The 17,599-nt window shown below is 46.1% G+C and overlaps 1 protein-coding gene across 4 annotated transcripts in view; it reads right to left on the minus strand.

The window, feature by feature from the left end:
* The window catches only part of ITGA2B (integrin subunit alpha 2b), an 85,207-nt gene that overhangs the window by 38,791 nt on the left and 28,817 nt on the right, over positions 1-17,599 (minus strand). For all 4 annotated transcript variants that reach the window (XM_056548853.1, XM_056548850.1, XM_056548851.1 and 1 more), the window contains 4 exons: positions 14,254-14,299; positions 3,815-3,931; positions 1,658-1,702; positions 1,344-1,384 (listed from right to left, as the gene is read on the minus strand). In XM_056548853.1, the coding sequence (XP_056404828.1) occupies positions 1,344-1,384; positions 1,658-1,702; positions 3,815-3,931; positions 14,254-14,299 (249 nt within the window). The remainder of the gene's footprint in view (positions 1-1,343; positions 1,385-1,657; positions 1,703-3,814; positions 3,932-14,253; positions 14,300-17,599) is intronic.

The following is a 17,599-nucleotide window of genomic DNA, read 5'->3' on the forward strand; positions in this document are numbered from 1 at the left end:
AGCATATATAGATTTCCAAATCTGCAGCTTATCTGCTGCACAATGTGACATGCTGCAGAATTCAAATCCGCATCGCAGATTCATCTCCAAACGGACTCTCTGCGGATTTCTTAAGGGCCTTTTACACAGGCAGATTATCAGGTGAAGGAGCGTGTCTAGGAATGCTTGTTCACAATAACTGGCCTGTGTGGAATGCTTGATTGTTGTCTTTTGTGCGACCAATAAAATTATTATTAGTCACACATTATCTTGTGCACAGTGATCCCTCAACTTACAATGGCCTCAACATACAATAGTTTCAACATACAATGGTCTTTTCTGGACCATCCTAAGTTGAAAACAGACTCGACATACAATGCTACAGACAGTCCAGATCTGTGAAAAGTGTCACTGGCCGGAAGAACCGACCAATCAGAATGGTCAATTTACTGGTAAAACCCCTGTATTATTGAAGTGTATGCACTGACTGGTGTCTGGTTGCGCCCCCTACAGTACAGGGAGGTATTACATGTTCTGTACTCTTTACTTGTATTACTGAAGTGGATGCACTGACTGGCATCTGGTAGCGCCCCCTACAGTACAGGGAGGTATTACATGTTCTGTACACTTTACCTGTTCCAGGGTTAGCTGCTCCTTTGGACACCAGGTGAGGGCGGCTCCATGTTACTTTTTTAGGACATTGCGTGTACTGTACAGTACCCTGAAGAAGCTCCTCTCCTCTACATAGACCAGTGTTTCCCAAGCAGGGTGCCCCCAACTGTTGCAAAACTACAACTCCCAGCATGCCCGGACAGCCTTTGGCTGTCCGGGCATGCTGGGAGTTGTAGTTTTGCAACAGCTGGAGGCTCTCTGCTTGGGAAACACTGACCTAGACAGTGATTTACAGCTCCCAGCAGATCTTTATTACTTTTATATGTGCGGATTTGCTTTATCTATATTAGTTATCTACTTATTTTTCTTTAATCCCCACTTTTTCCTATTTTTGGATGACATTTTGTTGCCTTTAGAACCGATTACCAGGTTTCCATAGAGTTCTGGTCTCAACATACAATGGTTTCAACATACAATGGTCGTCCTGGAACCGATTAATATTGTAACTTGAGGGACCACTGTACACAGAAGATGTGCGGCCAAAAATAATGCATTTAAAAGGTCTGGAAGAGCGATAAAGCAAACTATATATTTCATAGACTTTGCTTCTACTATAATATACGGTACTGTGGATTTTCTGCGTATCCACCTCACATGAATATACTCTTACAGGGTTTCATATGCATCACTAGGAAATAATACAAAAATGTTAGTGTAGTGTGATAGTGACTGTAGTTTTAAGTTTTACCTACCGCTCCAACATCAAGATAGTTTGGGACTCCAATGATCAGGTCTACAAAATACAAAAAACATATTGTTAAGATTAACAGCCAAACAATTTTTTGCAGCTAGACTGAATGGGGTCTAGTTTCATTACTAGACCATGGACAAACATAGTGCTGTTTTTGGAAAATAAACAGACCCTTTTTCATGCATTCCTGCAAATAATATAAACTTGCATCTCATAGATGGTTTCCAGCTTATCAAAACGTTGTTCAGTCACATTACAAAATGGCTCCCACCAGTCATAAATAAGTCCATACAACACATAGCTTCAATACAATACCTGGATTATCATCATATGTAAATTCACCGTAAGTAACTGAGAACCCTGCAAATAGAAAATGAAAGAAAAAATAGTGAATGATCTGCCTCGCTAGAAGCAAGGATAGGCAAAGCAGCTCTCTCAGCACCTTTGTCAAGTGGTTTTCCAGTTTTCTCGTAGAGAAGTTTTTATAAAACGTATCCTCTATTCACAGGATAGCAAATAATTGTCTGATTGCAAGGCGGGGGTGGGCTATGGGGCCGACCACTGTGACGGGTGGTCCGTCACTCCTGTTCACCACAAGCTATCTACAAAGGTGGGGACCAGAGCACTTAGAGGAGAAGACATGACTGATGAGTTCAGCAGGGAGAAATCGGGCCCCGTACAGGAGACTGCCAGGGGTCCCAGCAGTCGTACCCCCCTCCCCATGATCAGGCACTGATCCCCTATTCTGTGGAGAGTGGATACGTTTTATAAAACCGGTGTACCCCTTTAAGCTAAGTGCATGACATACATTCCAGTCAGTTTCCGAAATTCCTAATTGGAGTGAAACACTAACTTTAAAGGAGATCTGCAGCGGTATATAACTTATCCCCTATCCTGCAGATAAGAGATAAGTGTTTGATCACAGGGGTCCAATCGCTGGTACCCACTTGCGTTCTTCCATACAGGGACCCAGCACTGACATTTCTCTGCATGGCTAGTGTTTGTGTTGTCGACCTCACTGAGGTCGTCAGACACGTCCCCTCTAGTCAGCTCTACTGGAGAGGCCTCTCCCATAGAGATACATGGAGGGGGCATGTCTGATGCGGCGTCATACTGCGGCCGACATGCCTCCTACACAGAGAGAGCCGGAGCCCCATACCGGAGATCGTGGTGGGTCCCAGCGGTCAGACCCCCCATGATCAAACACTTATCCCTTATCTGCAGGATAGGGATAAGTTATATACCGCTGCAGATCTCCTTTAAAGGAAAACCATTTGGAAATGTGGTGCGAGAGCTGCTTTACATACCTTTCCTTCCCACACATCTTAATGACACTCTCCTTCAGGAGAAACATTACCCCTTTGATCGTTGGATGTATACACACCAGATCAAATGCTTAACTTGATGTTTTTGGGCCCTATTGTAAAATCTTTACCAGTTCTCCATTCCTCCAGCTAAGACACAGATTGCTACATATTTTGTTCCATTTATGTCTTCAAAAAGTGTCATGACTGAGCTGGGGTAGTCATCCAACATTGCATTATTTTTAAACAGCAATACCTTCCTCTGGATCAACATTACAGGTCAATCTTTTTTTAGCCTTACAAACTATGTTGCTAGATTAAAAAGTGTGAGAACCTGACATGTATTACCATATAATTTGCTATTCGCGGTCTGGAAAAGCTTGGTGAGAACGAATGTGCATGCTATAATGTCATCTGTCATTTGTAAATTCAAAATGGCTGAATGGGATTTAAATATATAGAGGAAAATAAGATAGTGCGTCATTCCTCGAGGTAACTAAGATAGTAGTTTCCTTGGAGAAAGTATTAATACATGTACAAAAATTTTATTTCTACCAATTAGACGCAAAGATGAAGTGTAAAATGTAACTTTTACTAAATATCAATTAAAATATACAAAGATGAACATACGACCACAACTGGTGCAAAACTACAAAAGTGCAAAAAATAGCCTCAGCAGTTAATTACTAGTCAAATATACACTTGTTACGGTAGATTGAAAATCATGTTAACAATAGGTTCCAAAGTTCCTAGAAGGTAGAAATAGTTAAAAGAATCACTTAGGCAAAACTACACACAGGGATTCTCTTTAGTACTCTACTACCTTGGTCACGGGCCTCCCTCTCATGCCCTCAATAAGGTATAAGACCGTACATATATTTTGCCTTAAAGCATTCTGTTATGTCTTGTACTTAATTATTGTTGATAAATAATACGATGCAACAGCATTGAGATATGTCTTTTTACTGGTTATCCAAAATGGAGACTGAACTAGAAACAAATGAGATTTTTACACATGAGACAAACAAGACAAAAAATAACTGACATTCTTATACTTTAGAACCTCTCAGCTACAGAGCCATCTAGTGGCACCAGACATTCGTAACAGACTGCACTTTTTTATTCTACTTCAGTTGGGAACCAAAACTGTGTAGAAATGTATATATACCTTGATATGCGTCAGCTGAAACTGTAAACTCAGGTGATGTATACAGCTTATGAAAATATCGTTGAATGCCAGTGGGAGCGTTCTGTATAGAGGTCAGCGGCACAGTCATGAATAGTCCTAGATTGGGCAAAGAAGAAATTAGTTACTGTAAACAGTATAAGGGTACATTTACACTTTTTGCTATTGTTTTTCATTGACTTCAGTGAGTATCAAAATCTGCTGCGGAAAATCCACAGCAAAATCCACATGTGTGAAATATGACATTGAATGACATTGTACAAGTTTGAGATTTAACCAGAAGCAACTTTCTTTGAACTGGCAAAGCACAGTAGAGCTACATTGTGCCTTATTTGTGCTGTTTATTTGTTTTCCATGAGTCCCTCCTGACGGAACCATGATTGGAAGATGCTACCCTCACCTCTGTAGCAGGGCTGTTGCAAGGATTTTTGCCACGCTAGGCAAAAGCTAATTTTGCCACCCCCTCAACTCCGCCCATTGGCTCCACCCTTTGACACGCCCCATCTTACTACTGGGGTGACACACTGTAACAAACCTCCTCCTCATGTAATCACATTACTACTGGGGTGTCACACATTGTAACAAAGCACTCCTCATGTAATCACCTACTACTGGGGTGACACACTGTAACAAACCCCCTCCTTACACGACAGCGGTTCCGGCTGGGCGGATGCTTCGGATGAACGGCGGGTGCTTCAAATGCTGGCTAATTACTAACTTTCTTGCAGTGGGTAGAGTGGCGCCCCCATCAAGATGGCGCTTTAGGCGGCTGCCTATTTTGCATATATGCAGAACCGGCCCTGCTCTGTAGGGGTACTCCACTGGCCAGCGTTTGGAAGTAAATGTTTTTGAGCTGTGGGGGTCGGCCACACCCCTCGTGACATCACAGCCATGCCCCCTCAAAGCAAGTCTATGGGAGTAACGCCCCCTTCCATAAACTTGCATTGAGGGGGTGTGACCATGATGTCACGAGGGGTGTCGCCGACCCCCGATGCGTGAAAACAGCGTTCGGAACATTTACTTCCAAACGCTGGCCAGTGGAATACTCCTTTAAAGGCAAATGAATTACACCCAACAACATTTAACCACGGATGGGATACAAGGTGGTGCCATCATGTAGGACTTGTGGAAAATGATTGAACAGTAAGAATAATTAATCAAGGTTCAGGTTTTCCAGAAACATACTGCTTTTCCTTGACCCTAAACCAACAAACTTTGTTTAACCCTCCTTCTTAATATTCATGGTGGTACAGATAGCTTTAAGAAGACAATCGGTATTCCCAAAGCTAAAATAGTACTTGCCATTTTTCCCATCCTCAGAGTCTGCCCTTTTTCCCTCCCCACTCTATATATTAGAGGGCACCTACTCCAGGGAACAAGACTCAGAGTCCGAGGATGATATAACATTAACTCTCTGCTTTTTAGGAAAGGGGGGGAGGTTGGCAGAAACAGAGGGCTCACCCAAATTCCATTTGCTATTGGGGAATTACCTTATACTGTACAATAAATCTCATTTCACCCACTAGAGATGCTCTATCCTCCATATGGACCCCAGCTATACATAGGGAATACAAGTTGTTTTCATAAATAGCTTAAAGAACAGAAGTACACTTGATACATTTTTAGGCTTCTTTATAGGGTCACCCCTTGTCTTCTGAGAAGTCTCCTTTTCACCCTAGAAACCAAAACAGAGAAGAGCCCCAAGAAAAAAAGCTTAGCAAACATTTGCATGATAGTAGGCTTATAGCCCTACCCACAGAACTGGGCTTGGTTGCAGGTTCTGCAGCGTCAGGACAAGCACTTATTGGCCCCGTTCACACTACAGAATTCTCGCGGTCGAATTCCGCCGCCGAAAATGCTTCGGCGCTAGGGCCTCGGGGCACTGAGCCGTCACAATTGATGGCTATGCAGTGCTCGCGGAATCCGCACAAAGAATGAACATGTTCTTTCTTTGCGCGGAACACTTTTAGAGGCGGAAATGTCCGCCGCTGAAATTCCGCAGTGTGAATGGGTCTCGCGGAGACCTGTTCACACTAATGTTAAAGTTCACACCGCGGAATTGCGCCCGCGGAATTCCGCCCGGAAATTCTGCTGAAATTCCGTAGTGTGAACGGGCCATTGAGGAATCCATGGTCTCACGCTATTCCTTTAGGAAATTATGCCTGTTCAGCAAAAGCAGCCTCTTTTTAAATTTGGCGCCAAAATGCAGTAGGGCCCGTCTCAGACACACCAATGGGCCTAATCTTCCAATCTCACATGCCATGTGTTGCAAATCCTGGAACAGATCTGGAAGCCCAGGAGGATTCTTCTTCCAGCAGCATGGGAAGGGTGGAACTTTTTTCCACTTCCATGGTACCATAGCGGCTAGGTTACTCCACCAGGAGTGCTGGCAGCAACCCTGACTCTACAGGAAGGAGAGTCGCCGTAGCCCCCGATCGTTAGGCCCCGTTCACACTATAAAATTCTCAGTTTTTAAACATCCATATGAAGTTCCATCTGGAAATCAGCTGAAAACGGCAGTTACAAAATCCTATACGGCCATTAGAAAATCCCATTATAGTATATGGGATTTTTCTAATAGCCGTTTGAATTTGTTATAGCCCGTTATTAATAGCGGCCATTATTTTGTGACAGAAGATAGTAACGGGAGAAATAGTTCATGAACGGCCGTACAGGATTTTTAGACGGAACTTCGTACGGATTTTTTAAAACTGAGAATTTTGTAGTGTGAAAGAAGCCTTACAGGGACGGGCAGGTCACATCAACAACTCTGTCCACCATAGCACCTCCTTGCCCAATCCGTGTAGAGACAGGAAACACTGAGGGGTGGCCAAGGAGGAGCTGCTTTTAAACAAAAACTGTCAGCCTGTTCACCCACACTAAACCCAATCCATTGGGTTATAGTGGGGGTGAACCGGAGTCCAACAAGGGGTCATTTACTTAAATATGTCCAGTAGGTCCTGAGATATGTCCTCCAAAAGATCCTCTGCTAAATTCAGTGAACACTAGAAAATCAGCAGTGTTTCTGTCCAAAAACCGAATCATGTGGATTTGGATTTGTTGAAGATTTGGGTGCAGAATATGCAATTTAAATACCTGCAGTTTTGGATTTTGCTGATTATGGATTTGGACTACCCAATTATAGGCAATGGGGAAAATCTGTAATAAAATCGATTTTCCAAACATTGGTTCTGCTGATTTGTTTGGCAGCATGTTCGCTCCGGAGGCTGATGATAGCGGGTGCTGCATGAAAGATTTCGGGGGTCCCCAGTGGCAAGACCCCCACGATCAGGCATCTTATCCCCTATCCTTTGGATAGGGGATAAGATGTCTTAGGGCCGGAGTACCCCTTTAACAAACACAATGTAACTCCAAGTCAATGACACTTCTGTGAAATCACACTGTCCACTCAGGAAGCAACACTGATTGACAATCAATTTCACATGCTGTTGTGCAAATGGAACAGACAACAGGTGGAAATTATATGCAATTAGCAAGACACCCCCAATAAAGGAGTGGTTCTGCAGGTGGTGACCACAGACCACTTCTCAGTTCCTATGCTTCCTGGCTGATGTTTTGGTCACTTTTGAACGCTGGCGGTGCTTTCACTCTAGTGGTAGCATGAGGCGGAGTCTACAACCCATTGATTTCCATTGATCATTTTTGTGTGATTTTGTTGTCAGCACATTCAACTATGTAAAGACTAAAGTATTTCATACGCTCATATGATTAGTTCATTCATTCAGATCTAGGATGTGTTATCTTAGTGCTGCCTTTATGTTTTTTGAACAGTGTAGATAACGCAAGTCTTTACATATAAAAGTAAGAAAGATCTGCTGGGAGCTGTAAATCACTGTCTATGTAGAGGACAGGAGCTTCTTCAGGGTCCTATACAGTACACACAGTATCCCAAAAAAGTAAAATGGAGCTGCCCCCACCTGGAGCAGCTATCCCTGGCACAGGTAAAGAGTAGTACAGAACATGTAGTACCTCCCTGTACTGTAGGGGGCGCTACCAGACAGCCAGTCAGTGCATGCACTTTGGAATACAGGGGTTTTACCAGTGAAATGCCCATTCTGCTTGGTCGGTTCTTTCAGCCATTGCCAGTTTTCGCAGATCTGGACTGTCTGTAGCATTGTATGTTGAGTCTGGTTTCAAGTTACAATGGGCCAGAAAAGACCATTGTATGTTGAAAATATTGTATGTTGAGGCCATTGTAAGTTGAGGGATCACTATATATATATATATATATATATATATATATATATATATATATTTGTGGTCAGGACTTTGAACCGTGCATGGGCTTACCTGTTAACTCCTGCCAAGGCCACCTGCAAGAAACTAGATTTACCAAGACCTAACACAAAACTCTACTTATAACATAGAACAGCGGTTGAGGTGTGCCTGAAAATCGCGTCGAGGGTCCGCCTATAGAGGGCAAAAATACACCACCAGTTAGGGTAATTAAGTATCATTTATTTATAATGCCAAAAATTGAAATGCCTCTGCCATTTCCCTTGAGGGATCTGGGACATAAGTGGTATATGCATCAGAACGCCACCTCCCCAACTTCTGGATGACATGTACAGGCACCTTGTGCCTGGAGGCCGCCGATGCTGCTCCTATGCGGAATGAGTGACCTGAGAACTCTCTGGGGTTGTGTCCTAAATTGCCAAGCAGCGTGCGGACATGCAATGTGAAAAGAGAAGTGGTAAGAGCACCCCCACCGAAACAGTGGTGGCAACAGTGGCGACTCCGGAGGCTTATCATGGAGGAACTCAACCAGTTGTGCCAACACCGCCACCGGGCACCAGTTGTTGCCTGAAGGAAAATACTTAACCACCGCCCCCCACCTGCAAGTTTTTGTGTCGGACAGTGAAACTTCGAACCAAGAACCCTGCCACCTTAAATGAGCCTTCTGTGGATGTGTCGCTCCCCGCCTGACACATGAAAATTCACCCGGCCGGAGGAAGCCATAGAAGGCTAGATAACTGGCAGATTTGATTATCAGACTGCGCTCGAAGCCAAACGGGTTATTGGCTAATGCGTCAGACATGGCTCGGAACAGGTCGCCGCTGATCGGTTTCCTGAGAGGTGGCGCTGTGGCGCTACGAGCCACCACCCCTCTGAGCGCAGCCTTGACAGCCTGAGATGATAGGATAGATAGCCTGTCTGGGTGGGATAAAGAAATGAAATGCTGAATGCCCGAAAGGTAAGATTTAACAGTGCTATGAGACAGGTGCAGAGAAGAGTGGCAGAAACCGATGAAAGATAGAATGATAGTGGTGTCGTAAGAAAAGGGGATGCTATGTTGCGACAGATATGACCTAAAGGTGTCGTGTGCTGCATGATAGGCTTTTCTGGTATTGGGGGCTAAGGCGTCCGACATTAACTCCCGGGCCACCTGTGTGTAATAATTCAGTCCAAGATTAATTGTGCCAGGCAAGGGGGTTGTGTTCCTACTGCGTCTGCTTGCGGAGCCACCTGTGAAAAGAGATGAAAATTAGCCCTGGACAGAGCATCTGCGGCCGTGTTGTCTACCCCCGGTATGTGTCTGGCTACAAAATTGAAGTTGTGTTGTAAGGACACCCAGACTAGCCTGCGCATGAATGACATGACAGTAGCATGCCTGGAACTGCCCTTGTTGACTATGGCAACTGTCGCCTGATTGTCACACTGAAACTCCACTGTCTGCCCTGACCACTTGTCGCCCCATGTCACTGCAGCTGCTACAATGGGGAAAACCTCAAAAAGTGCCAAAGTGCTGCTGAAGCCTGCCAGAGCCAATACCTGCTTGGACCATTGGCCCGCCATCCACCTGCCGCCCCACACTGCACCATAACCGGTGGAAGATGACGCATCGGTGCAGATCTTGGGGGACAACTCGGAGGCTGGCGGGACAAACATAGCCGTCCCATTCTATTGTGCCATGAACCTATCCCACATGTTCAGGTCAGCCAGGGCTTGGCAATCTAACCAAACCCTACTGTGTTGATGAGGGACACCATGCAGCAAAGACAATATTCTGGATACGAACGCTCTGCCCTGCGGAATTGCTCGCATAGCAAATGCCAGCATTCCCAGCAAGCTCTGCAACTCGCCCTTGGTCGTGACCTGGGAGACCGTGTACTTGTGGATAGTGTCTCTGATACGGTTGAGTTTGTCAGTGGGCAAGCTGACTTGCATTGCGACTGAATCTAGGATTACTCCCAGAAAGGTGAGACACTTAGTTGGACCGACCGTTTTCTTGGGAGACACTGGCACCCCAATATCAGTGAACAGTTTCAGCAATCTGACCAACTGGTCCGGCTCTTCCCTCGGGCGACTGAGCAGAAGAAAGTCATCCAAATAATGGATGACCTGGCTGCATCCAGAGACATTTAACCAGCAGCCAGTGCAATGCCTGGGCCAGTTGGTCAAACAGCCACGGGCTGCTCTTGCATCCGAAAGTCAACTTGGAAGCAAAATAATATGCCCCCTGCCATTTGAGCCCAAACCATTGCCACTGGTCCCTGTGCAATGGTAGCAACTTGAAGGCATCAGTGATATCCGCCTTCGCCATTCAAGTCCCTGGGCCGAGCGCCAAGATGACCTGAATAGCCTGGTCTATGGAAGAATAATGCATGCTAAACTCCTCGGATGGAATGAGAGAGTTGATACTGGGGACAAGTGACCCATGAGGAGCCGACAAGTCAAATATCAGTCTCTTTTACCCATTGAACTTGCCTGTTACCACCCCTACCGGACTGACCCTCCAAGACCTGAATGGAGAAACTAACAAGGGGCCAATCATATAACCTTTCATTAGCTCAGCATTTATTAATTCAGTGACAACAGCGGGATCGTTTACGGCAGACAGCAGATTGTCGCATTCAAATGTGGCCTGCGGCAGTGTGACCATGCCGGCGTGGAAGCCTCTATCAAAACTATTGATCAACCACTGGAGCCAATCTGGGTCCGGGTGATCCGCGAGCAGAGCGGCCAGGACTGGGGTACGTACCCCGCCTAGTCATGCTGGCCCTTTCTGCCTACATGCAGAGCCCGGATGTGCCCTGAAGCAGTAGAAGCAGACGTGTAATAACCTGCAATTGCTGAAGTTGCACGAAGACATGTTATAGTTGTTACAAATTTGTGAGCCTCCGAGATAGTGTACTGGACGGCCCAACTTATCCACGGAAGGTGCGGACCTGCTGAAACTGTCCGTGGAAGTGGACAGTCTGGTGGCGCCCTGCTCGCCCTGTTGAGCCAGCCCTACACACCACGCCGTAGTATGCGTGATTGATTGAGAGGCGGCACATGCGGGGAATTTGAGATTTGCGAAGTGGCTGCAGAACATCTGTGAATCTTCGATGCTCCTGTCCGTGAGGTACCCATCTTGGCTGAAGGCCGCCGCTGCCATGGCTGAGAAACTTCTATGATAATCGTAGAAATGGGTACCACCGTATTTGTATGCGTATTCAGTAACCCTCAGCAAATACAGGTCGAGCTCCTCTCTGCGCTCCGGCCTCGCTGAGCATATCACCTCCCTGTATTTGCTGAAGGCAATCACAAACTCGTGAATATTTAGCTTCCGTTTCAGCCTGGTGTCCTTACTCTTAAGGACAACAGATAAGTCAGCGCACGCTACCGTTCTAGTGTCCTCAACGTCGAAGGCAGATAGCAACAGGGCCGCCAAATTGATGTCCTTCCCTTCCAGTATGTCCTTTCTCAGGGCCGCTGGGACAAAATGGACTGGTGACACCCTTGATGGCCCAGAGTGCCTACCTGGGTTGCCTACCGGAACAGGGGCAGACATCTGTGTAGGCGTTGGCGCCTGCATTGCTGCTGGAGCTGGGGGCCCCTGAATGCCCCTTCTCTCCAGAGAATCCAGCCTGCCCAACATGGAAGTCACCATTGCATGCAGTTCAGAGAGGGTGGACTGGCCCGAGGTCCCCTCCTGACTGTCGCCAGCCCCCTGATCCGCCATGAGGAGTTTGTACAACTCTGCTTTTCGGGCGGTTGCTGGAAATGGAATTGCCCTCTTGCGCAACTCCTCCATCAACTTGGGGATCGTCCAAGCCCTGTAAGCTGCAGAGGAGGGCGTCCCTCGCACGGAGCTTCTAGCTGGTGTATCAGGGATGGACATCGGGTCCTCTATGTCTGACACGTGAGACATGACCTGTCCGGGCCGTAACGGGTGCTGGGGAAAAAAACGGTAATCGTGAGTCACCAGATATGAGAAACGTGTACCCCCCTTGCTGAGTACTGGCTGACCTTACCACCACTGTAACACAACAGTAAGACACCTGAAACGAACAGCAAATCGACTGTAACCCTGCAAACAACCGAATACATACTTAATGTTAGCTTACAGCTGCAGACTGCCCGTGCAATGTGGCCGAACCCAAGAGTGCTGACCGTAGCGCCAGTGCGACCCAGAGTACCACCTGAATAGTTTGAAACGAGGCCTGACCGTGTGTCTGACCGAGAACGTGTGCATGACGCGTATAGTCATGAATAATTAAACCGTGAACACCTCCTGACTGCGAGTCAAGATTACAGTGTGCACCGTTTCTAACTAACTAGCGATGGCTCTGAAGACGTGTCAGCAACCACCGCAGGCAAGTGGTCACCCTTGAAGAAGAGTCAAGATCGCAGTGACCACTACCCGTGTAAACGAAATGCTCTGTATGCGTGACAGTAGCAATGACGCCTTGAACCCTATCTGACATGTCGAGTCAGATATACAGTGATTCAGGGCCTATGTGTAACAGCAGCAGTGCGTAACATTAACTAATGTAACAGGAGTATTAAGCATTTAACTGAAATGACGTGAACTAGCGTCTGCTAGCGAAAGTGATGACCACCGTGAAACGTGAATAAATAACATGAACAACCGCCGTACGGTTGGTACTGACCGTAGCCAAGTTTGCAATGACCAGGAACGTAACGACCACCTAACTGGATACAGCCCACCTAATCTGCAAGAGAAACTAACAGTGTTCTAACCATATGGTTTACGCGCCACCTACCACCTCTGACCCATACATGCTGGCACCCCCTAGCCCCCCCCCCCCTATGCCTGAAACTACCCTAACCCCACTAATTACTTGGCTACCCCAAGCCTCTGACCCGGTACCCCGATATGCATGACCACCCCGCCCCCCCTAAACCGAAGCCACAGTAATATGGATTATAGTATTAACTTACAAGCTGCCCCTTGTCTGCGACAGTGCATGTGTCAGGAACTGTGGCCTGACACCGGTGCACCATGAGCCAGCCCCTTATTACTGCATGGTACCAATACACTCTGTAAGCCTAACACATTTCCTCACACACATTTTTTTTTTTTTCCAGCGCCACCTGCTGGCCATCCGTGGAGCTATACCGCCGGCTTACTGGCATGCGTGTGACTCCGCCCGTTCAGAACCCCGTGTTACACGTGAGACGCCGGCACAGGGAGACCCACGTGGGTCGCGTCTCCCCGCGCCTGCCATGCCGCCAGCTGCCGCTGGATCCAGAGGCCATGTTCACTGCGGCCAGCCCGGGCACGCGCTGCACCGACGGACCGCCGCCTACATAACACGCTGGGTGCCGGAGCCTGCCCGCCAAACGAGGGGAGCAATAGCAACAGATCAGGGCCCCAGTAAAAGAAACCTGCCGGTCACCCGGAACTTACCTGCACCACCACACACCTGACCCAGCGTACGCAACGAAAAAACCCCCGCAATTTCGCCAACCCAGCATACACCCAGAGGGAGGGGCCGATGGATGTTAAATAGCCAAAGCCCCTCCCACAAATTCAGCCTGATAGGCTTCCCACATATATATATATGCTCCAAAGCCACCATATAAGCTCCAAAGCCACCATACTGGATATGTTCCCTGTAAACCACCCTGCCTGATATGCATGGCTCCTGTGGCCCCTTTTGTCTTCTCTGGCTGCTTTTGTATTCTTTGCCATCCTTACCTCCCCTTGCCTACATCTTCCAGCTTGCTCTGCAAGCCAGCTCCCTCTCTAAGAGCAGCCCCCATCCTCCTGCTCTGAGTAGCAGAGAGAGGTTCAGTATCTGATTGGCTATGGCTGCATACACCTCCCAGTCCTCAGCACTAAAGGGAGCATGACTCATCAGTGCAGGGCAGAAACCACATGGTCAGTGTCTCTCACGAGGGCAGGGGGCTGCTTTCAGAGAGGGATTTAGACAGAGACAGGCTGGAGTGGATGGCTGGATCATATAATTCCCTCACTTCATGTAAGTGACAACCAAAGAGGGGAAACAGCTCTAAATAGCTAATTACTTATATCTAGACATTTAAATAGGTTTATGAGAGGGAAAGGATGGGCTAGTTCCCCAGAGTACCCCTTTAAGGTAGAACTTGCTATCAGGTCACCCCACAGGAGACGTAAACACAGAAGACTATGCAAAGCAAAGACTTACCATCAAAAAAGAAGCCAGTTGGCGCTCCTGCTAACAGCAGTCCATCCTGCAAAAGAGAAAGCAGGATCCTAATGGTGAATAATAGTCTAAAACTGCTCTCTATTTGTAACAAAAATTCAGTGATATCTACTTCCACCTATTATGATCCTCATGATCAGCTTCTATGTCAGACTAGTAATTTCAAGAACTGTGTAATGTAAAACAGCACCACACCTGTCCTAAGGTTGTGTGTGGTATTACATTACAACTTGGCTCTCCATTTAATTGAGCTGAGCTGCAATACTACGCCCAATCTGCAGACAAATGCGATGCTCTGTTTTTCTATTGCTGGATAATCCCTTTAAGTTCCCTTAGGTGGCACTGTAGAGCAAAATTTTATTAATTATATCTGCAGGGAATAAAAATTTAAAAAAACTGCACAATTTTGCCATTGTTTTTGTGTGTGTGTGTGTTTTAACCTCTTGGGGGCAAAGGGTGTACCTGTACGCCCTTGTCCCGCTCTTCTATGATGCGCACTCAGGAGCTGAGCGCGGGTCATAGCGGGGGAGCCCGATAGTGATGCCTGGCATTAACCCCTTAGGCGCTGCAATCAAAGTTGTTAGCGGCATCTAAAATGTTAAAATGCCCGTCCCGGCTGCTCAGCGGTGCTAATCGGGACCACCCCGGTGAAACTGCGGTGTCCCGATCAGTTGAGAGGATGGCGGAAGGCATAGCATTGAACAGTATATGCAATCTGAAGATGGCATGTAATAGTCCCCTATGGGTAAAAAAAAAAAAGTTAATAAGTGATTTAACCCCTTCCCTACTAAAAGTTTGAAACATCCCCCTTTCCCACAAAAAATACGTAAACAAAAATAAACATAGGTGGTATCACCGAGTGCAGAAATGTCCAAGCTTTAAAAAGTTAAGTTACTTTAACCACATGGTCAATGGCATATTACGTAAATAAATAGCAAATTCCAGAATTGCGTATTTTTGGGTGACTTTATATACCCTAAACATTTTTTTATTAAAAGTGGTCAAAAGTCCCATCAAAACAAAAATGGTATTGATAAAAACTACAGATCATGGCGCAAAAAATTTGCCCTCACACATCCCCGTATACAGATAAATAAAAAGTTATAGGGGCCAGATGAGGACATTTCTAAACATGCAAATTTTCATACAAAAAGTTTTAATTTTTTTAAAGAAGTAAAACAAAATCAAACCTATTTGAGTTAAATTTTTACCGAAGAGAGCACTGCGTAGAGTTGAGAGCCCCCCAAATTTACAAAATGGCGTTTTGTTTTGTTTTTCATTTTTGCCCCACAAAAATTTTTTTTTATTGAAATTATTGATTTCCTTACAAAGTTAAATTGGTGGCGCAAAAAACAAGCCCTCATATGGGTGTGTAGGTGTAAAACTGAAAGTGTTATGATTTTTAGAAGGGTAGGAGGAAAAAACAAAAGTGCAAAAAAAATGGCCTGGTCCTCAAGGGGTTAAACTTACAACATTTACCTTGTGTTAAAAATAACAATACAACTTTATTGTTTGGGTCAGTATGATTACATGATATAAGTATATGGTTTTTTTATTGGAAAATTGGAGCATTTCCAAGGCATGCTCTGTGACCTGTGCAGAGATCATAGTACAGGGAGAGGGAGGCCAATCTGTGAGCTTTAGCTATTGTGTTATCTATATACTGGCGTCACTATTTTCTGTAATCCTGTTTGTGATAAGGAGGAGACTGCTGAGAAGTGATCTGTACAGAACAGGAAGCCTCAGCTTAGTTTTAAGCTCTGATGTCAGAATAAAAACTGCAAGATTTTAGGATTTTTTTTAAAGGAAAACTGTTCGATATTTTCTCCCGCACTATCCACAGGTACTGATGGATAGTGCAGGAGACGCTGATTAAAACGAGCCCTACCTTACCCGGATCCACCCGGCCGTTCGCCCGCAATTGTACTTTTATTCTATGTGTATATCTTGCTGTAACTGGCACGGGCGGGGCTTTTGCAGCTAACTGGCACTGACGTTATCCCCCCTCCCTCCAGTTAGGAGCGGTGAAGAGAGGGAGAGCTGGAGGGAGGGGGTGAATATTCATCAGTGACATCAGTGCCAGTTAGCTGCAGAAGCCCCGCCCGTGCCAGTTACAGCAAGATATACACATAGAATAAAATGTCCAAGCAGTGAACAAAGTGTTCAGCTCACCCTCAGCGGCCCCAAGCGCACGGACTGTGCAAGGCAAGCACCACTTCAAAGGAGAAAGGAGGAATGTCCAGCGCAGATGGTCGTGCAAAGATGAATGTTCTTTATTGAATAAAAGCCATGACAGGAGCAAAGTTACGCGTTTCAGGCGCATTAGCACCCTTAGTCGTACATAAAATAAAACCACAAATGTCTGTATATTTATAGGGGAAATGACGTGGCTCACAGGGAAGGCAGCAGGTGAGATTAATCAAACAGCCGCCCTCCCCGAGCCCGTAACTTAACCCTTTACAATAATAGTAGAGATATACAAACTTAAAATCTTGATATAGAACAAAGAAAATGTGCAATAACATACATACAAATCTCAAGGTGAATGTATAAATTATACAAGTAGAAAAAATATATATTAAATTCACCAAAATAGAACATAGGTGATTGCACAAAAACCGCGTATGTCACAATCGGTCTGTCTGAATATGTATCAAGCGGAAATAGACATGTACCAAACAGATACATATTGACAGAACACCAGGATAAAGAAAAAATGTATATTAAATGTTAGGTGAGTGGTTACCAACATATCTATATATCATTTAAGTTTAAAATTTATGCATTTAAGTTGGAAACCACAGGCCCAACATACCGTATTTTTCACCGTGTAAGACGCACTTTTTCTTCCCCAAAACTGGGGGGAAAAAGTCGGTGCGTCTTATACGGTGAATACACCCCTATCGCGGCGGTCCCTGCGGCCATCAACGGCCGGGACCCGCGGCTAATACAGGACATCACCGATCGCGGTGATGCCCTGTATTAACCCTTCAGACGCGGTGATCAAAGCTGACCGCCGCGTCTGAAGGGAAAGTGACACTAACCCGGCTGTTCAGCGATTTCACCGCGGCGGTCCCGAACAGCCCGACAGAATAGCCGGGTTAGTGCTTACAGGACACCGGGGGGGAACCTTACCTGCCTCCTCGGTGTCTTCTCCGTTCAGGGATCCCCTGTATGGCCAGCGCTTTCTTTCCCCGTCATCACGTCGCGTACGTGCGTCGGCGTGCGTAACGACGTGATGGCGGCGACGGAGAGTGAGGATACCCGGCCGGCAGCAGAGACGTTCCGGAGCGACGGGGACACGGCGACAACGATGGAGCGACATCCA

Source organism: Hyla sarda, chromosome 12 (genome assembly GCF_029499605.1).
Source record: "Hyla sarda isolate aHylSar1 chromosome 12, aHylSar1.hap1, whole genome shotgun sequence".
NCBI classification, from domain to species: domain Eukaryota; kingdom Metazoa; phylum Chordata; class Amphibia; order Anura; family Hylidae; genus Hyla; species Hyla sarda.